The sequence below is a fragment of the Puntigrus tetrazona genome, chromosome 9 (assembly GCF_018831695.1).
Source record: "Puntigrus tetrazona isolate hp1 chromosome 9, ASM1883169v1, whole genome shotgun sequence".
In the NCBI taxonomy this organism is placed as follows: Eukaryota; Metazoa; Chordata; class Actinopteri; order Cypriniformes; family Cyprinidae; genus Puntigrus; species Puntigrus tetrazona.
This window is the reverse complement of record NC_056707.1, coordinates 14,798,552-14,821,038: the sequence shown is the minus strand read 5'-3', so window position 1 is coordinate 14,821,038 and position 22,487 is coordinate 14,798,552. Positions and strand designations below refer to the sequence as shown.

Sequence of the window (22,487 nt, the reverse complement as noted above, 5' to 3'; positions counted from 1 at the left end):
GTCTAAGGGTGCTTCTGAACTTTCGATTCATCAAAGAATATAAAATATACATTTTGCAATTGTTCATATTTGTAATCTTAATATATTATTATAGAAAAACTATGTCCTCACCAAGGCTGCAAATAAATGCAATTTGTGTATAAAAACAAAATTAAATGAATAAATATGCAGTAACTTATGAAAAAATAGTTTTTAGTACATAAAAGACAAAAATCACAATTCTGTCTATATGGGTCTAATGTCTCTCTCTTTTCATTCTTCTGTTCTCTCTCGCACACTTAGCCTAGTCAGGGCAGTTTGTTGATGAGCGCAGCAGATGTTGCAGTCAGGGTCCAGAGAGAATCAGTGGCAGCAGAAATGGTGGGCACTATTAAACTATTAGATATGGAGAGGGTTTGACTTTCTTCCCCACTCCATTTCCTTGATAGACCATGAGACAAGACAGATAGAGGGGAAAAAGTCTTCTGACTCATGCCTTTTGGATTGGAGATGCAGCAAAGTAAAGATCCTCCTCTTTATTTGTATACATAAGGGCCCGCCATTCACATACACGCACTCCTGAATTTAACTAAATAAGCCTCTCAAACAACGAGGTCCTCTCGGTTGGTTTTCTCTCTAGATGAGACCGTGGAGAATCTGAAGAAAAACTGATTCCAAAGAATGAAATCATCACACCGGCTGCCACGTCTGCGTTCATATTAGAACAGCTCGCAATCTGTCGCCAAATGAAACTGGCACGGATGATACAAAGTGAGGGAGCGTGGTATGGAGAGATGTCTTGTAGGAAGCAGAGAAAAGAGCTTGGACTGATTGCCATTGGAATTCCCCAAGTAACTTTGAGTCCAATTTGATTTACACCAAAAAAGTCTGGCATCCGGAATGCCAGCCTTGTGTAAATGCCAATCAAGATTCATTCAATATGATGAGGCCTGATTTCAAGTCCAAGAGCAAACCAGAGAATGTAGATTTTACGCAAGATGGGCAGTGTGTTTATGGGAGTGGAAATTAGGGTTTTGGGTTGTAGCTATTTTATTTTATTTTAAATTATTGTCATAGAGGCAGTAAAGATATTATGCACTGTAAAAAAAAGTTTACAGGGAAAAAAACAAACTACGTTGCATTTCAAATTTGGTTTCTTTTGAATTAGGTACGTTTCTTTATAGTTTTTTCATATTAGTTATTTATTAGATATGTATGTTAAATTAATGTTTATTGCATATTTCAACATAATGAAATATGAAAAAAAAAACAACATGATGGTGTTTAGTGCTTGTTGAATGACACTGAGCACCTTCTATACATGTTCATATTTAAGTCGTTTGGCATTGGCTTTGGTTCATCATGTGACTTTTTTTTTTTTTTTTTTTTTTTTATCACCGCCTGCATTTGCCGATTATCAATGTATTTCAAAGGTACAAAACAGATATTCGTACTTTAATAGGTTGGTATATTAACAATTTAAAAATATTTCTAGTTTTTAAATTATAACGTCAATAACTGACCCATGTTATTTGAGTTCAGCTTGCGTCATACATCGTACATCGAGTCAGAAGTTGGAACAAGGCGCTCAGTCAGTCTTTTATTTTATAATTAGTCTTTTAATAATATAGTCTTTTATGTTATAATTTTAAAACTAAAAATATTTTTGTCACATTGATCTGATTTTAAATGACGTAAGAGGAAAGGGATTCAAGTCTTATAAAAAGAAGGATGAAAAGCAAAAGTGTTTGTGGTTCATGAAAGGCTGGGGCCATTTGGAGTGCCTCTGGACAAGATGAAGCAGCAGTCTGGACAGATTTGAAGAGCTAAGAGTCTGAGGGCTGATGGGTATTTTTAGAGTGATTTAGAGTTCTTGAAAATAATGATGATAACACTGCGGTTCTACAGATTGAGAGAGAGAGAGAGAAATGCTACACAGCAACTCTCAATAATTTTCCACTTTTGAGATTAGTTTTATTTGTGGGATAACAGGATTCTAGAAATATGAGCGATTAACTTTGAAAGGATCATTTAGTTGGCGCCGATAGCTTTGTGGAAAGCATGCCGTCATACAGCACCGTTGCTCTTCGGGTGTCCTGAGTACAAATCCCAACTCGAGGACTTCTCACGATCAGCCCCATTTCTCTCACTCCTACTTTGCTTCCTGTTAGCTCTGGTCTGTCATAAAAAGGCAAAATTGCCAAACATTTATTTTGTGGTTCTAAATCATAGTAGTGATATCAGATTCATTAATTTCATTCAGATATTGTCTAATGATTGTTTAATTCATTAGACAATAATTCTGTTTAATTCTAATGAATTTTTGGTTTCTGATGTTTGTCCCTTTTTCAGGAATGAATTGTTTTTTTTTGGTTTTTTTTGACATAAGTAGAGTTTCTCACTGTTTGCACATAACCACTCTCATACAATTGCAATTATAAACAGATTATTTTCCAGAAATTCTCAAACATTCGAAGCCGTTTTAAGATTCTCCAAAGTCCTCTCTAAACCCCTGTGAGCCTACTCTGCTCAGATGGCCCAGTCTGTTGTGATTTTTCTACCACGTACAACACGTTAGAAACATAAGGTCCGTTGCCGTAGCTCTGTATTTTGAATGCTCAATGGAGATATAAGAATGATTTATCATACTTACAGGTTGTGATTCAGTGAAGTTCAAATGAACTGGGTACTGAACCATCTTTCAAGAGCAAGCTTTTTGTGAATCCCATCAGAAAAGCAGTAAAATCAGTAAAAATGTTGTGTTTATGGGCGGGGTCAAGTGGCAAACGTAGACCATGGGTAGGAATTGAGCAACATTTGTTACACTGTGACATGTAGCCATCACGGAAATGGGATAATTACTAGCAACTCATTTAGACTGTATGGAGTCGGAACTGTATAATAGGGGCACTTTCAAATATATAACTATAAATAATATTTCAATATTAGTGTTGTTTACATATTTATTAGCAGAAAATATGAATTTTAAAAGTTTAGCTTTAAAACAGTTTGCGCTGCTTAATTTTGGTTTTCCAGGATTGTTAATTATAATTTAATCTTACGACCCCCAAACCTTTGATCAAACGATAGTGTTTTAATTTTTCTGTTTTCCTCCTTGTAGTCTGCTCTCTAGCTTTAAACTAAACCAGATTAATATTACTTGCGTCAGATTGGCTCTATTATGCAACTTTAAGTTTGTTTACTTTTTAATTACTGTGGTGCATGTGCAGTCAGTAAATATTCATATCTGCATCTTCTCTGCAGGTAATTCCCAGATGGGGGCCACTATAGTAGACGCCCTGGATACCCTTTACATAATGGGCCTCCACGATGAGTTTAAGGATGGCCAGGAGTGGATCGAGCAAAACTTGGATTTCGGTGTGGTAAGTGGCCAAGACTCAGACACGAACGCACACACATTCTTACCAACAACACCTGTCTCTGTTGGTTTGGAGGCAAAGCGTGTCTGTTTTTGTTTGCAGACACGGTTATATCTCAGGACGCTGTTGTTTCACAGCGGTAAGCTGTATGGTTTGGCAGCCGGCTGACACAGCTGTATTAACAGTCATTCGACACGCCGTAACCCCTCAAAGACTTCAGTCCTCGGCGTGTGTGAATCTTTCAGGTTTTTGATCAGATTGTGGTGGCACTCCGTGGAAAACGTGTTGAGTTGATGTGACACATCACCGTATCCAGGAGACAAGACTGGCGCCATGGAAACAATGTGAACCGCTCTGCCTCCAGAATTAGCTGGTGATGTTGAGGAAAAAAATGGCAGACAAAAGAGACGTCGGAGAATGAAGCGGGGGGGGCGACGAGTGGCCCCAGGGGCCCCTGTCTCCTGCTCTCCTTCTGTCTGTATTCACATCCTGACCCATTAATGGGATTTCTCCAGTTTCTCTCACTATCAGTTGTTTTTCCGACCTCTCCTCCATCAGATATGGAGAACCTGCATGGTTCTCCTGGCTTTATCATCTCTCTGGAGTCCGTGTGTTGTGTGATCTTTCTCCCGTCTAAGTTCTGCCACCTTTTTTTTTTTTGAGATCTGGTGGACTCTCAGCGCCTGAAGTGTATTCTGTGTGTTTAGTTCATCTTTTTGGCTTTTTCAGCAGTGACCTAATTTCTTCTCTCTCCCCCTCCTCACTGTTACTTTTGGACAAGTATATCTTACAAAGCATGTGCACTCTGAAGGATGACTCACGCTTGGACCGTTGGGTCTGGCCGCTGAAGGCTCAGTATGTCACAGTGGGATGGATGTGTTGGAATGATTTTTGGAGGAGGGCATTAAACCGCAAAGTACAAGCAAGGAAGTGAAGTGTGTGCACAACTCTGGGTTTTCAAAAAAAATATTGCGTAGCACATTGTTTTCAACATTGAGGATTGGATCTTGGACACACAATTATTAGAATGATTTCTGAATGATCATGTGACATTGAAGACTAGCTTTTTTATGTAGTCTCTTATGCCTATGAGGGCTGTACTTGTTTGATCAATATTATGAAATGATATTGCTATTTTTTATATTGGGTTAAAGGGTTCCTATTTTTACATACTTGAAAATATTATTTATGTGACACAACACTTTTAGGCATTTCTCCGGTCTTCAGTGTCATATGATCCTTCAGAAACCATTCTAATATGCTGATTTTATCAATGTTAATGCTGCTTTTGTTTAATATTTTATTTGTATGATGCTTTTTTTCTTTGATGAATAAAAAGAACAGCAATTATTCATTTTTTTCCCCCTTAAAGTCAGTCTTTCATTTCACTTTTCATCCATCCTTGCAAAATAGAAGTATTTCATTAAAAAAGAAAAAATGTAGTGACCCCAAACCTTTGAATATTATTGTATATGACAACACAATTTCTATTTTTGAATAGATTTTCAAACCCTCTGATTGGACCCCTATTGACTTTCATAATATCTTAAAAAAAAAAATGCTGAGACATGTACCATTGTTTTGTTCCACAGAAGAAATGCGTCTTCTCCTCTCTCTCTCTCTCTCTCTCTCTCTCTCTCTCTCTCACTGTGTGTGTGTTTCTGTTGTTATGATGGATGAGGCTGCCTGCCATCAGCATTAATCGCAGCTGTTAAACCAAAAACTGAATTAATGGACCTTGGTCAGGGAACGGTCATATCTGAATTAATCTGGTGCACGTTCACTTTTGTCAAAATTAATAGACATGCTAAATGAATGCTAAGTGGAAGGGGTTGGTTAAAGCATGTTCTTGTCTTATCAAATTAGTGTAAAACCTAGTCGATATAAGACATTTTAGCAGCGTTATGTTCAGAACTGGAAAACCTGCTTATATTTCATAAGCGGTATACAAAAACAGGTGCCGTTTTTAGGTACTGTGGATTATGAGATTGCGACGGGGCTAAAACAGGATTTCGGGATCTTGTACAGCAATACCGTTGAACTTTACTGTTTAGATTTGTTTTTCACTGTTGCTTGAATTAGTTCCTTTTGCTACACAATACTTAAAGGTGTGTGTGTGTGTGTGTCGGTGTGTGTGATTAGCTGCTCTTTGCAGTGTGATCTTTGTGCGAGTGGAAAACTGCTTCATGGTAATTTTCTCTAAATAAAGGTTGAAGCTGACAAGATGGATGTTGATGATACAAACACGCACGCACCCTGCTTCAGCATTCGTTTCAGTCTCACTGAGGGATTATTGTATCAGCTTTGATGTAGATTTGAAGTTCATTTGGGAGCTTTGCATGGCTGTTATGTAGATATTTCATGCACATTAATAAAGCTGCGTAAATGTTTGTTTGAATTATATGCAGTGCAACAGTTATGCTCTGAAAGTAAAAAAAAAAAAAAAAAAATCACTTTCATTTTCTTCAGAATTGTTAACAGCACTTTCTCTCTCCTGGTTTGATTTAGACTCAGGAAATCAGGAAAATGCTTAGGGAAAGTAGGATGCTTAAAAAGTAGGCAATCGCCATTTTGCTCATACTCTTTCTCATTTTTCCCTTTGTTTCCACAGAATGCAGAAGTATCTGTCTTTGAGGTCAACATCCGCTTCATTGGAGGGCTTCTGGCTGCATACTATCTCTCCGGACAGGAGGTGCGTTATCATTGCTTATTGATTTTTTTTTTTTTTTTTTTTTTCTTTTGCAAGTTTGTGTGTATGTTACTTCTCTCCCTGTGCTCTCGAGTGTCATAGTTGTTTCAGATGATGGAAGTTTGTGCAGGCAGCCACACAGATGAAGATCTGGACAGTGAGAGAGTTTATCTAAGGCAGTGCTGTTGGCTCAGAGAAATAAGAACAGCTTTTTCAGGGGAAATAAATGTCCCTCTCTCAAGCCCATGTTAATTAACTCTTCCCTTCTGTCTTATCTGCCCATGAACATTAATGGAGAAGGGCACAAATAGTCTCTCTCCCTTTTCCCTCATCACTGTGCAGTATATCTTTGCCTCTGCGTATCACAGAGTTCTCCTTTTAGTCTGAAGGTGAAAATGCGAAGGAATTAAACTGCAGCCATGCGGCACGACCTCATCGCCGCTCCACACACTTCATTAGATGAGTTTAGATACTGGACGTGGAACTCGCCACACTTGCATACAAAGTCATCACACTCGTCTGTCCCCTGCCTGCCTGCCTCTCTCTCCCAAGTGACCTTTTGTTCCTTCAGTGCAATGTTTTGACGCGCCGAGTAGTCAGGCCTCGGACCTCGGTACACTCGCACTGCGTTCGCCTGAGTGTTTTCTGCATATGTGCTGACGTGCAGTACAGCATGGGCTGAAATTTGGAGGCAGAGTGTCCAATTTAGCAGTGCTTGTATTGCCAGTGGCGTACACGGAGAGAAGTGATTATATTAAAACAATTGTTTCAGGAATCATTAAATAACATCTGGATTAACTGTGCATTTCTATCTTGTAATTACATCTATTCGCCAAAAGGGCTGAAGTATTCTGTGAAGGGCTGAGCGGAGACATTTGCAGAGATTTCCTTTACAGAAAGCAGAATCAAAGCAAGCAAGAGACCCTGAAATGTTGGTATAGTTTAAACACGGAGGGAACACGCGCACAGTTTCACTTTCAGACTCATTCATTTAGCTCCCATAGAGTTAAAAACACAAATAAATGCTCAGCCATTTGCATCTACACTCTGCATCAAAAATATATGCACCCCTAATAACTTATTTTGCCACATTTATACGATCCTTGTGATGGATTGTATGGAGGAGCTGTAAAAACTGATTAAGTTCACTAAGTAAATAAATTGCGTTTGTGCCGAACTCTTGCAAAGCAAAAACAAGCGTTTTCATTTTGATCCATGAATACGCATCTCTCTTAATGTCTGCAATCTCAGAGTCTGAAGTGTCTGTCGTAGGAAATCAACACATGCTGTTTTGAATAATTAAGAGAAGTGTCTTCTCATTGGATAAGGACATGCAGTGTCACAAATAATTATGAAACACAGACGCATCATCAAAGTAATTTACTGTAGTTTTTTGCCATCTCACAAACGGTGACATCGATTTTTAAACCAATAAGACCCAAAAAATATACAACATTGTCTTCTATGAAGTGTAACACAAACATCTTAAAATCTCAGCAGTAGTAGTTTGGGGTTTTAAGCCCCTTTAATTTTGTACAGCAGTTTTTGTAAATATGCGCAATATAACAGCACTATATTGTTTATAAGCAGATATTAGAGAATTTTTATTTCATAATCATCAATCAATATTGTATATTTAATTATGCTATTTTATTTTACGTTGATCACATTTGCCTTTAGCAGTCGCTCACTTAAACTTAATTTGCATTAATGCTGAAAATGCACTAACAATTTAAAGTAACTTTGGTGCAAACATTTACTTGTAGAATTTAAAATTATTAATATTGTTTGGTAGCATTTCATTCTTCATTTAATAATGGTATAGGCCATTTGTTAGTATTTATTATGACCAACAACCACCTTTTACTTTAGAGCCTTAATTCATTACAGTAATTTGAGGTTTTGTTTTTTTTAAATAAAGATGCTCATACTCTAATGGTAGATACAGTAACAGTAACTTCAGCGTTGTGGGAACCGAAGCATCTTTCTCTGTTGACGGCTATTCAAAACCCATCTCAAAGGCACTGAGTGCCCATGAGCAAAAATTACACGTCTGAAATAGCTTTTTTCCAGGAGATCATGCAACCACCAGCAGTTGCCATTGAAATGTATACGAATGCTAATGAAAACCTTTCTCCGTATTATACTCAACATCTCTTTAGGCAGATTTCTCCATATATGTCCCCTATATGCAGTGGAGGCAGCATGGAGCAAAGTGTAGAAGCACTGACCGAATGCAGTGTCATAGATTGAAACACCATGCCACTTTAATAAGAGATTTTTGATCAGGCCGGAGAAAGCCACTGGGTGTTGTGGGAATGAAAGAGGGTCCAGAGTAGAGAGTTGTATACTGATGTGCAGCTGGTTTTTCTAGAGAAAAAGATCTTCTGATCTGAAGAAGACAGAGGACTCCATACTTTTATCAGCTTTGGAGGTTATCTCTCCTGTGCAAGACCACATCCTCCATTCTCTCTCTCTCTCTCTCTCTCTCTCTCTCTCTCTCTCTCTCTCTCTCTCTCTCTCTCTCTCTCTCTCTCTCTCTGTGTCAGTGTAGTGATGAATGATGTTTACTCTGCTGTTCCTCTGTCCTTTCCTCCTTCTGTCTTTTGGTCCTCTTTTCTTCTATTTTATCCTTACCTTTTATCTCTCTCTTTCTCAGTCCTCCCTTGTTCTTCAGATCTCTCATGCCTGCATGTCTTGACAGTATTGTTTCATGATGGCAGTGAAGAGATGAATTTAGATCTAAAGTTGCAATGGTCCAGGGTTTGGATGGCTAGTTTGGTATATACTGTATGTGAAGCAAAATGCCAAAGTCTGCTTTTTCATTGACAGCAAAAAAAAAAAAGTATGGTTAGATTTTAACTCATCCTTGCTATATTAATAGTAAATATCTATATATACAGTTCAAATCAATTTTAATCTTAAATAAATGCTAGTGAATAAACACAAGCGCTACAGTGCTGGATAGACTGGATGATGCTATGAGACCCTCATAGCATCATCCAGGTACTTCACCGGCAGGCCTGCAATTTTGGATGAATTATTTGTAGATCTCACATCTAACAGTAATTTTCCAGTGGATCTAGTCAGCGCTTTTCTTCCAAAGACAAATGCAGATTCTTTGCACGGAAATCAAATATATTTTCTTTACCTTTTCGCTCTTGCGGAAACTCAGACGTTCTGGCATTCTTTGCGAGATGGTTCAATTACCGTGTGTTTGACAGCCCAATTACTGTATGAATCAGTAGATTTCTCCAAACACAGTGCCGACGGAGGCTTTATTCCTTAAGATTCCTTCAAGCCAAATAGGATCATAGGCTGTAACTGAACAACACTGGCAAATATTTGTTTTTTTGTCTTGATTTGCACATTTATTACAGCAGAGATGGTGTGAGGAAATGGTGTTTACTCCAGGCATTATGCAGCAGTTAGCTTTCTCTCTCTCTCTCCCCTCCCCATCGCTCTCTCTGTTGATGCGCTGTCCTGTGGTTGTATATCCTTCACAGTGGTGGAGAATATGCGGTGTCACATTAGGGAGCAGCACACTCTTCTGTTGTCAAACATGGATCTCATCAAAGGCAGAAGAGAACCGCAGCCCCAGGCCCAGCGGAGGCAAGATAAGGACAGAGATTTAAGAAGGGATTTGATGGATGAGAAAATGTTTGTCAGCTACTCATCTGCGTGTTTGATGTGCTGCAGACTTTGGACATGCCATCGCCTATCAAATCTCTTCCTCAAATACAAATAACTGGCCTTTCCTTATAAATCTGGTTTTCCAGCCGTTGGTTTGTAGCTGTATAGCAAGAGTCCAAAATGTACTGGAAATAGCCAGAAACGTCTTTAAAAAATTGCTTTTGTGGTTTTGTGAGCTGTTAACTTCATTGAGCGCCTAACAAGTGGTTATATAAGGATATGTTGGCTTTGAATATCGAGACCACCGGTGTTGGTGTTTATTTTGACATCCCAGCTGTGGTTTTGTTTGCAACACTCATCAATGTAAAATGAGACGCATCGTGTGCTGGGCCAGCTGAGAAATGAGACTAAATAATTGGTCAGTCTCACGGAAAAAAGAGACAGAAAGGGAAAAACACCAGTTTTACTTCATCCCAAAATTAAGCACAAGAAGAAAAAATAAATTTTCTTCATAAAAGCATGTAACAATAACTCGTTGCTGTAATTGGAGGGAAAACACTTTCTCATTACTTGCAATTTTTAAGTTGCTAATAATTTTGTACATAATATTTGTTTTATTTAAAATGTAGATTCAGTAGTAAGAGTCTGTTCGGAAGCGCTATTGAGAGTAATGGGAATTATAAAAATGGTAATAAATTAGCTATTCGTGATTCGTACGGGCCAGTCCCCGCGGTTCAACATTTAAGGAATCTCCTGAAAGCTGCATCATATGTAGTTCAATCGAGAACTTGTGATTTCGAACTTGTGAAGCGATTTTCCATGTCAACTCTAAGCTCTGTGTCTAAGCTTCCTTTGTCTCTTCTGAAGCTGTGCAGTTTATTTATAAACCTGGAGGAATCATTTTAAAATAAAGGAGGAAAATGTGTTTGAAATGTAAATGTATAAATGCCCTGACTGTCCCTATTTGCTTTGAGGAGATGAGTAGCATTGTACTAAATGCGCATAAACATTCTCACAGACGACAGCCTAATTTCTTCATTAGCCGATGTCTCTGATGCTGTGATCTGATTGGCTGCGTTTGTGTTGGCCTTGATTGGCAGCTCCCGAATGTGCTGCCATGACGACGAATAGAATAAACACCAGGCAGAAGGTTTGTCATAAAAGGGCTGCAGATGCACAAACATACTGAGACCCAGAGCAAGAGAGAGGGCAGAAATCCAGCTTTAACCCTGAACTCCTGTGGAACCCTCTGTGCAAACACTCATTCCTCCGTCTCCAGTGTTCTCCATAATCTCTTTTTATGCTTCCATTAGACGTTTAAGGAACATCTCAGGCTAAGGGGGCTGTAGTGTGTGTGTGAACAGAGAGCAGAAGCTGTATCATGGGGAATGTCCGTGGTCATATCCTCATATGTGTAATAACAGGATCATCTCTGGCGCTTATGATCCGCATCAACCAGATTAGGCTTCAGCATCGAAATCTGCATTCCGGGAATTATACACACATTCGCTCACAAACACACACTGCTCCAACTAGTAATCCTGAGGGAAGCACTCGTTCAGCCTAAATTAGGCTTACTTCTCTGTCGTCTTTCGTTTATCACATCATTTATATATATATATATATAATTATAGCCTTAGTGTAGATGTTTTTTTTTTAAGTTGTATGCAAATATTCTTTATTCTTTTATTTTTTATTCTTTTTACTGGACCTTATGTAAATTTAGCTTTGTGGTATTTGTGTGTGTGTGTGTGTGTGTGTGTGTGTGTGCGTGTGTGTGCGTGTGCATGTCAGAAATATCCCAAAAGCTGTATACACTCCTCACACATCTATTCTAGTGAATTGCTGTGAATTTTAATAGACTGCACGTAAACATCCATAAGACGGGCTAGAAATAAAAGCCTCAGCAGTGCTCGGGCAGCTATGCGGTTTGCCTAAGAACCAGAGGCCTTTTTTCTGCTACGGTTTCATTCTATCTTCGGCCCTAAGAACACGATCAACCGCACAGCTCCTGCTCTGACATGAGCAACAGATCTTACCCTGCTTAGAGGAGTCTGGCTGTGAGTCATCAGCACAAGATATTTTCGAGCCGTTTTTGCTCAAAAGCACTTGGTGGGGTGGCAGAGTTGTAGTCAGACAGTCTCGCCGAAATTATGATGACACAGTTACTGTTGAGGGGGAAAAATAAAATATTAATTGCTGCACATTTGACATTGACGACAACTAATAATGTTCTGTACTGTTGGAAATGTGAAGTCATTCGCTCAGACGCTCATGTGTTCATAAAGTGTCTGAATGAACTTTAGTATTCAAGATGCTTTTATCCAAAGCTTTTATTATTATTGCATGGGCAAACTACTTAAAGCAATCTTGGTAGCTTGTGTCATCACTTGTTGTTCGATCATATAATTAAGGGTAGGCTTCTCTTTGCTTTGAATGTGTCTGTATGCAGCAGTAGTTGTTGTTAAACTGCAACTGTTGGCAAAGGTTGTCTCAGTTCAAAATTTGAACTTTATGGCGAGGCCCCTTTACATCATCTCTCTTCTGACAGTAGTGAGTAAACAAATTCAGGTGTGTTGTTCTTTGGGTATTTATTCTGTCTCAGATGTGTGTTCTCTTTCTCTGTGTGTGTGTGTGTGTGTCAGTTCCACTCTGCTAAGTTTATGGACAGATTTTATCCCTGTCTGTAGCGTTAGTTGGTAGGCCAAATCTGGGTCATTTTTTCCAAATATATAAATAAATTATATGTGTATATATATATATACATATATATAATATATATGTGCTGATTTGTTGCTCAAAAACATTTTTTACCAATGCTGAAAGCATTTCTGCTTTAAAAAAAAAAACAACTAAAGCCTTTATTCAAACCTTTTCTCATATTATACAAATTTTATTTGCAGATTACAATAATGCTATTGTATTATTTAAAAAAATAATCTACAAAAGAAAGTGTCATTGTAGTTTTTTGTCTACTGAATATAATTAATTTCATTATGCAGAATTACTGAAATAAATATATGAACATGCAATGTCAAGAGATTTTTGAAAAATAAATCCTCAATCCTAATGGTCCTTAATGTTTTCATTATGTAACTGTGCGAGTATAACTGTTTTTTTCACACCGAATCAAAATAATAAAAAGTGCTCCTGACACGTTTTTGTGTGATTTCACCCACACAGTTTTTTTGTTTTGTTTTGTTTTGTTTTTTATTCTCTAGAGCTGACTTGATTCTTTTTGTCCACCTGTGTGCTTTGCTTTGTCTCCCTTGTGGTTCATAATTTATTTCTCTCCTCTGCATGTCTCTGTCTCTTTTAGGTTTTTAAGGTGAAGGCTGTCCAGCTGGCAGAAAAGCTGCTTCCTGCCTTCAACACCCCAACAGGCATCCCTTGGGCCATGGTCAATTTGAAGAGGTATGTTACATACACACCTTCCCTTTCACACCTTCATCCTTTATTTCTTTTTTTTTTCTCCTTTCTTTGCTTCTTTTTGACATGCTGTCTGTCCTCCCCTCATTGTCCTGATGGTGGCTGCCACATAATGGAAGGCTGTGAGACCTCGTGCCTACGAAAATCCCTGTGGCTTTCTTCCTGTTTAACTCGACTTTCCACATAATTTCATTAGAATGAAATGAAAATTGCACAATTAATCTGCAGAGCGCATTGTGAACGTACATTAAGGTTTTTTTGTGTTTGAGGAGGGAGGAGGGTCAAATCCAGCCCGACACGGCTTTTGTGAATTAATTGGGTGTTTAGAAGAAATTGCTTCGGAACAGACGAGACCACCGCATTTTGGGTGTCTTTTAATCCTGAGGGAAAGAACGACGCTGTGTTTTATTAATCCCCATTCATGTAGAGCGGCCTTTCGTAGTCTACACACACACTGTGGATACATTCTGCATGGAAATGAGAAGTAGAGTAGAGCACAGGAAATTGAACTTGATGGAGGAATGATGGGCGGCAGTGAATTCGTTTGGAGCGGGAAGGAAGCTGTTTGACTTAAATGAGCCCGCAGTAATTATTCATTGTCTACGCATTGCAAATGTATAAAGGTGGATGCTCGCTCTTGGCTACTATATGTAGATGTCATAGGTGTTTCCTTCCGTCCGTTTCAGTGGAGTGGGACGTAACTGGGGCTGGGCATCAGCAGGAAGCAGTATTCTGGCTGAGTTCGGGACACTGCACATGGAGTTCGTGCACCTGACGTATTTGACTGGAAACCCTGCCTACTATCAGAAGGTATACTTGAGTGTATGAGTGTTGCGTGACTGTGTTGGCCCCTGTGTTTTGCGTCCTGTTCTGAACCCTGTTGGTGTTGTGGTTTAGGTGATGCACATACGGAAGCTGCTTGCTAAGATGGACAGACCCAATGGGCTTTACCCCAACTACCTGAACCCACGCACAGGACGCTGGGGCCAGCGTGAGTACCTCCCACTAACAGCCTCTGTGCTGTACAAGCAACTCTCACTTTCCACTTCTCCACAAAAGGCGTTTTGTGATTTCTCACACTGTATGAAATAAGATAGACAGACACCCACAACGTGAACTTGATGCTGTGATAGATTAAAAAAAAGAAAGATGCACACAACAGTTGGGTGAAATAATCCTTTATAAGATTTTTTTTTTTTTTTTTTTTTTTTTTTTATGAGATTTGTTTTTGGTGTTTCATAGCACAGAATAAAATAGACGTGGATCCTTGGACTCTGTCCACCGTCTTAGATGAATTTTGTCTCTATAAACTTTTTTTTTTTTCTCTTCATCCGTGAATGATACATGAAATGCTGCCTTAGGTTTGGCCCAAACCAACAAATGTTTTGTGTGTGTATTGTTTGGAAAAGCCTTTGAGGCGGGTGCATGCAAGTGAAGGTCAAGACTGCTGATAAACTAGACTTTAAAGTGTTGCCAATATATATTTTTCTTTTTTCTTTTTTTTTTTTTGTCAGGTTACTATACCAATATGTATACCAATGTAATGTTTATTACATTATAAAATTTTATTGTTTTATTTACCGTCTGGCAAAATTTAGCATTAAGTGTAAAGCTTTATTCTAATTAGTAGTTTATTAAATTTATAGAATTAAATGATATTGAATTTATAATTTAGCAGTAATTTGTGCAAATCCATTACAGCTATTTAAAGTTGAAAAATTGTTCATTGTCAAGAATCGTTTACTGTTATAAATGTTGAAATTTGTTTATGAATAGAAAGTTTGAAAGAATAGCGTTTATATGGAGACTGACCATAAGCTTGAAAGATATTGTAAATCGTTAATAAATGTAACCGTGACAACGTGCTAAGCTGAAACTCACTCACTCGGCTCAGCAGGCCTTTGTTTTTTTTTGTTTTTTTAGCCCTGTTTTGTTATTTTTATTGCTGCATTAATCATAAGAGATTCAGATCAAATGGAGGATCCAAAATACCACTCTGTGAAGCCTGTTTATAGACACGGGATGATTTTCATAATCCCTCTTCCAGGATTTATTATTCTATAAATGTGAATGACGACAATGACAGCTTATCCTCATCTCGCTGATCAACGAGCTTTAATAAAGATGGGACGTGAGGAAGTTTCTTTCTTTATATATAATTAGTAATTATCTGTAGTGAAAACACTCCACTGTGTTTTAACCAACTCTTAATTACTGAGAGAGATGAGTGTTTAATTAGTGCCCTGCATCTAAAGGCTAAACCTGATCAACCCACTGCAAGCACGCACGCACACACACACACACACGCAAAGACTAAATTTTCAGTAAAGTGTGATGGTGTGTGTGTGTGTCCAAAGGGGTAAAATGTAATTAAGGTGCACTAGAGATCTATTTTCTAAATGAAAACTTGTGTGAGTGACAGGCCATTACAGGAGAGTATTATTCCCTCTCCCACACTGCATCTGCCTTGTGGACCCTTAAAGGGACAGGTCCAAAAAATGTATGTTATCTCATCGTTTATTTTCTTTCATTTCATTCCAAATGACTTTCTGTCCTGTGTGGAGCACAAAAGAAGTTTTTCAGTTCATGTGAATGGGGAACATGCATCACAAGCAGCTTGCATGTTGTGTTAAACATCTTCTGTTGTGTTCCGTGCAAAGAGAGTAAATGATGACGCATTAGTTTCTGTGTGAACTACCGCTTTAAAAGTTCTCTCTCCACGTCTCTACAGCATCACCTCCAGGGGCCTTTAGATTTTAGATCCACATCTCCTCAGCCCATCATTCTCTATCCATGACCTGCCCACTTGCTGTCGGCCAAGCGTCTCTGTAGAGATTTCCTGCCTGGATCTTTTTTGATTGTTACTCAAATCCACCCTGTTGTTTTTTTTATTCAAAGACTTTGAGTGCATTTACTTTTCAGCGGGAGGCCGTTAGGGAGTTGTTTTTGATTGGCAGAAGTGAAAATCCAGACGTTCGATGACTGGCAGCAGTGCCAGAAAAGGCTGTGAAATAAAGGCCCAGACAGTTTATGGGAGTCTGAATAGGATTTTTGGGAGTTTATGAGTCTGAAACGTTTCTCCTTCAATCAATCTTTCCACTGCCATAACCTTTTTTTTTCCTTTACATCACTAAACATTAGCCTGCACCATCTATGTAATACACATCATCTTAATCACTGATAATGTTTCTTTTATTATGTTTATTAAAGGGCTGTCAGTTTAACTTAATCAGTGTTTATATATATATATATATATATATATATATATAAATATCTTAACGCAGTATTACACAAGTGCAGATTTAGAAGTATATTTTTTTTTCTTTAACAGTTCAGTAAATAAGTTAATGTTATATTTTAAACAATATTATGTGTTTTTGCAAAATTTAGCAAATCTAGGAGAATTGTGCGTCAACCAGCCCATTCGTTCCTGAGTAAATCAGCCATTTAAATGAATCGAATGAATTACATTCACCTGCAGATTTAGTTTAACTTAATAATAATGATGATGATAATGATAATATGATAATAATAATAATAATAATAATAATAGTTCACCCAAAAAAAATTCATTCTCTAATCCTTTACTCTCACATCCTTAATTTCTTTTTAAACCTTTCTTATTTTTCAGAGACTATAGAATACTCTTAGAACTTAGGGACTTTTATAAAAAGACTGCTGGTAATAAAAAGCTGTTTTGGTTACCAGTGACTTTTTGGTTATCATTGTCTCAACAAATAATAAAGATGTTTCTCGAATTATTTTATTTTATGGTCCAAAGTTTGTTAGACCCTTGTAGCCTAAATGTTTGTGTAGCAAATTTAGTTTGTTGAATCAAATTTAATATTTGTAAAGCTACAATTTGCAATGTCTAGTTTAAAACGCATTTAACCCAAAAATATCTTCGATTTATGTTTTGTGGGTGTTTTTAGTAAAATTTATTTTGCAATTGAATTAATCAAATCATCATGTAATTAGATTACAGATTTCTACCACCTTTCTTTCTGTGCCGCTCACACACATTCACCTCTTTCTCTGTACCTTTTTTTCTCTGTCTCTGAGCAGCTTGTTTTCCTCTCTGTTGTTTTCAACCTGTCAAGATTCTCACATTCTCTCTGAACTATTTCTGCTTGTACATTTTTCCAGCTGTATCCAGATTTAGTTATTAGTATTGCGTGCAAAGCCAAGAAATCTTAACCTAACTCATCCTGTACTGTTTGTCCTTGGGGCATTAATGATACATATCTATGACGCGTTAAAGAGAAGTGTAATATTACTTCCAAGAAATCTTTTTGCCTAGAATGACAGAAAAACTCAAGTTTCAATTTATGGAGGCATCTGTGCCTTATCTGGGGACAAGACTATCATAGAGACCTGGGCTCTTTTGAATCGACGCTGTAAGCAATGCCTTTGCAACCACATGGCAACATTTAGGGAATTATCTGCAGGTTGCATTTGCACTGACAATTTCTGGAGAAAATTGTAAACATACCCTGCGTCTTGGAGCAGGACCGACTAGTAAGAGTTACTTACTCTCAGTCTCCTTCTTACTTTGTCTTCGGTTTCTTTCCCCTACCTCTCTTTTTTTTTTTTTTTTTTTTTTTTTTTCCCTCTCCTGTTGAATAATTCATCTCAGCTTCTACGTCTTGCCTCTACCAGGTCACTCCCTCGCATCCATTAGCATAAAATACATCTTTTACTTTGTCTCTGTGTCTCTGTAAAGGATCTCTCATAAAGTGCTTCAGCCTCCTGCCTCGTTGCTGCCTCATTGATTTCTTTTAGCTCTCACTCTGATTTTTAAACCAGCGATTGCAGATGCAATTTTTAGCCGTGTCACTTGCGTGTTCACACCTCTCTCGTGTTAAACATCACCTCTGAATCTGTTCTCCACCCCCAGTCTCCTCTAAAGACCTTCCATAATGGCTTTTGGCAGTTCATCTCCTGAACGTTTGCCCTGCTAGCTCTCTCTCAGCAGGCTGAATGCAGTAGAGCTCGCTAACCTTGGCAGATATGAGCTGTGACAGTGCTAATGGGCTCCTCCCTCGCTCCTCTATGATACTATATGCAGCAAGTGTACAGTATACACTCCTCTGCTTCCCACATGCATGGCGACATACTTTACAGATGGACAGATAGGTACAGAAAGACAGACATGGACAAAAATACAAAAAGACAGATATTAGACAGATGAACCGATAAATTGCGGATGGATTTATATAGACAGATGGATATTAGACAGTCAGATGGATAGACCAATAAAGACATTCAGAGAGATGGATTTTGCGAACAGACAGAGACTGATACAGACTAGATGGATAGATAGATAGATAGACAGGCAGACAGAATGAATATAGACATAAAGATGAACGGATGGACATGCAGACATACAAACATCATATGTTTACATACATAGAATATAACGCAGACATGGTTATAGATGGATAGATTGGCTGGATGGATGGACAGACATGCATATGTTACGGACAGAAAGATATAGATATATAGCTGGATGGATGAATAGATAGAAATAAAAACGGTTAGATAAAAAGAAACGGATAGATAAATAGACCTTAAACTCTGATTGCCCTCTTTAGCACTATAACGCATCAGCTAATCACAAAGCCATGACTCTGACCAAGTGCCTTTTTTATATTCTGTTTCTGTCTGTTCCATACCTTTAATATTTCATTCTTAATTTCTACAGCTCCCTCAGACAAGTCAACACAGATTGTTTACATGTTCTGTTGTAGGTTCCCATTACGAGCCATTACCGGCACAAATGACTCCCAGCCTGTCAAACACTCACACTTTACACACACTCACTCTGCAGAGTCATTAGCTGTGTCAAAGTGGAACACACACTCAATGGCTGTGTTTATAAGTGATTAGGTGTGTGCTGGTGTGTGTCCACACTGAATAAATGCCAGTGAAAACATGCTCACTTGTGCATTTTTATTGTAATGAGGGTCTGTGTCAAGCCTGAATACACTTTTATGGCAGAATTCAGGCGCGTTAAAAGACTGAGCTATGAACAGAGTAACCAAAAGAATCATACCAGGCTTTTCTTTTCTCCAGTTGAATGCATGTTCACAAAGTTTGGAATTTAGATGCGTCTAATTAGGCCAGTTTTGTCATTTTGAAGTATTAAACTCTTATTAAACTTTACTCCAAGTTTAATAGCTATTAGAGGTGGTTGTTGTTTTTTTTCCTTGCCGTCAGCATCAGACATTCATTTAACTTGTCTCTCTCTCTTGCTCTGCAGATCATACCTCAGTGGGGGGACTGGGTGATAGTTTCTATGAGTACCTGTTGAAGGCCTGGCTAATGTCTGATAAAACGGACACCGAGGCACGCAAGACGTATGATGATGCCATCGAGGTGAGGGCTGCTGGCTGCAATGGTAATTTGTGTGTTTCGTATTGCATCCGTTTCTCTCCATTCATTCCTTTTCTTTCTCTTCCTACAGGCTATCGAGCGCCACCTCATCCGCAAGTCCAATGGTGGCCTTACATTCATTGGGGAGTGGAAAAACGGACACTTGGAGCGTAAGATGGGTCACCTGACTTGCTTTGCTGGGGGCATGTTTGCCCTGGGAGCTGATGGGTCGCCAGATGATAAAGCTGGACACTATCTGCAGCTCGGAGCAGAGATCGCACACACCTGCCATGAAAGCTACGATCGCACTGGTTAGTGAATATGTGAGGGGGCAAGAGAGATGAAGGCTATAAAAAAAACACACACACACAAGATCTTTGGACTGCAAATCTAATTTGTGGCTTGGTTTTGTTGTCATGGTAACAGTGCAGGTTATTTTCAGAGTATGGCATTTCTATTTCACACAACTTGACTGAAAGACATTGATGGATTGCAGCTCAGCCACAAGAAGCTCTCAGACAGATAGTTTCACATTTATAGTACCATGAGGACCGAAGGTTTCAACTAATAGTACTAAACACATAAACCCTTTTATTGTTTGCAGTGCTGAAACTCGGTCCAGAGGCCTTTAAGTTTGACAGTGGGCTGGAGGCAGTGGCTGTGAGACAGAATGAGAAATACTATATCCTGAGGCCTGAGGTCATCGAGACGTACTGGTACATGTGGAGATTTACCCACGACCCCAAATACAGGCAGTGGGGTTGGGAAGCAGCACAGGTCAGCATCTCTTTCCAATGATAAATATATACACAATATGTATGTGTGTGTATTACTGGCAGGTCTGAAAATTTGGAAAATAAAACATGGACAACAACATATGACATATTCCACCATTGTACGTGTGACAAAATTGAGACACCCTTAATGATAACATAGGACTTAAGATTTTAAATAGTGGTCGGGCATTGATAATCATCATCAAGTGTGAGCATCTCCTATAAAAGCAGAAGTTTTAGCAGTTTGCTGGTCTGGACCGTGAAGTCGTGTGAACACAGTGACAAGAAGGTAAGACACCAGTAATGATCTTAGAGAAGCAATTGTTGCTATCAATTTGGGAAGAGTAATATGGCCATAATCAAACAATCTGAAGTCCGTCATTCTAGAGTGATGTAGATTATCCACAAGTGGGAGACATTCAAAACAGACACCAATCCTGCCAGGAATGGACATCCCAGCAAATTCACCCAAAGATCAGACTGTGTAACAATTAAAGAAATGGCAGACAACCCAAGAACGTCACCGCAGGCTCCACAGCTGGCTGATGATTTCTGTTTTGTAGCCATAGGACCTTGGCACTTCATAGTCACTGAGTTGACCCTAAACTCCTCTGTATTCTTGAGTCGAATGTGAGGCCATCCGTCCTACAGCTAAAGCTTGGCCAACTCGTGCAACAGGACAATGATCTCGAGCACACCAGCAGTTTTACAACAGAACAACTGAAAATAGGAGAATCAAGGTGTTTCAGTACCACAATCAAATTCCACATCTTATCCTGAAGTGCTGTGGTGAGAGCTGTGCATAAACAAATGCCCACAAAACTAGAGCAATGTTACAAAGAACACTAGGCAAAAAATCCTCCGGAAGAATGTAAGAAATGGGTAAAGTCATACAGAAAAGGTTATTGCTGCTAAAAGTGGATCTACAGGCAATTGAATCACAGGGTGTCCTAACTTTGTCACCCATAGCTTTTCCATCCTGGCTTTATTTTTGTTAAAAAATAATGACACAGTGTGATATGTCATGTGATGTAGTTCAACTGAGGTTCTATTTTGCGAAAGTTTAAGAACTGACAAGAACCAGATAATATTTCATTATGTCCTGATACAGAAAACCATGTTCAAAACATTTTCCTGCCTTTTTCACATGACTGTGTGTGTATATACACTGTGTGTGTGTATGTGTGTGTGTGTGTGTGTGTGTGTGTGTGTATATATATATGTATATATGTATATATATATATATATATATATATATATATATATATATATATAATTTATAAAACATTATAAAAACCACTGTAGAGTTTCTTTCATGATTAGAAAATAAATTTTTACTGGATATTGAATATTGTATAAGTATTAAGCTCATGAAATATGCTAGGAAACGACTGCCTGCTCTCTGAAACGTGAAGTCCAATAGGTCGAACTCAGTTGACGTAATGACATCAAATGTTGCAGCTAATTCGTTCTTTTTATATCAGCAGCCAATGAGCTTGCTGATCAACATTCCGATACGTGACTCTTGCTTGCTATAGCAGTTGCAGCATGTTTGATTAACCCTCCACCTTCCCCAGCTCCACCTGTATAGATCTGCAATGGTGATTCGTGTGCCATATGGGGGTTATTTCATATGTGCAGGAGCGGTGTTTACGGGCTCACAGCAGCATGTTAGGGATTGTTAGTTATTGGCTCTGGAGCACCAGCATCGTAGCAGGCCTATTCCATCAAAATCTGACACATTAGCATGTACATTAATGTGCCAAACCATCAGAGTTGTCAAGATTTTTTTTTGTAAGTGTTACCAAAAATCGCCACACTTTTGTGGCATGAGCAACTCAAACAGAAGTTTGACTCTCTTCTCGCAGGGCTGGTATCTCCAGCCATCAGAGTTCAGCCAGATATCAGAGACAGAATAAGGTCAGATGGTGTGTACGGCACAGGATGTTCTTAGTATCTAAACCCATATCTCATCACCTTGATATCCATCTGTAGTCCCAGTCGTTCTATCAGTGGCATCTTTTTTGCTGCTCGCAGTAGCCCTGTACCTCTTTAACTGTATCCATTTATAACTCTGTTTTTTTCAGATTTACCCTTACCCTTTATTTTCATGTCACTCTTATTTCAGCCAGACCTGGGCTGTGTTTTTTAGGGAGTGTGTTTGTGTTTCTAGAACAGTTTCAAAGTGCTCTTGAGAATAGAGCGTCATTGTTTTTTGCCTGATTG

The 22,487-nt window shown here is 38.6% G+C and overlaps 1 protein-coding gene across 3 annotated transcripts in view; it reads left to right on the top strand.

Moving 5' to 3' along the window:
* man1a2 (mannosidase, alpha, class 1A, member 2) overlaps nt 1–22,487 on the top strand; it is a 66,662-nt gene that overhangs the window by 41,054 nt on the left and 3,121 nt on the right. For all 3 annotated transcript variants that reach the window (XM_043248895.1, XM_043248891.1, XM_043248894.1), the window contains 8 exons: nt 3,244–3,362; nt 5,971–6,051; nt 13,001–13,095; nt 13,797–13,920; nt 14,008–14,101; nt 19,373–19,488; nt 19,577–19,796; nt 20,090–20,262. In XM_043248895.1, the coding sequence (XP_043104830.1) occupies nt 3,244–3,362; nt 5,971–6,051; nt 13,001–13,095; nt 13,797–13,920; nt 14,008–14,101; nt 19,373–19,488; nt 19,577–19,796; nt 20,090–20,262 (1,022 nt within the window). The remainder of the gene's footprint in view (nt 1–3,243; nt 3,363–5,970; nt 6,052–13,000; nt 13,096–13,796; nt 13,921–14,007; nt 14,102–19,372; nt 19,489–19,576; nt 19,797–20,089; nt 20,263–22,487) is intronic.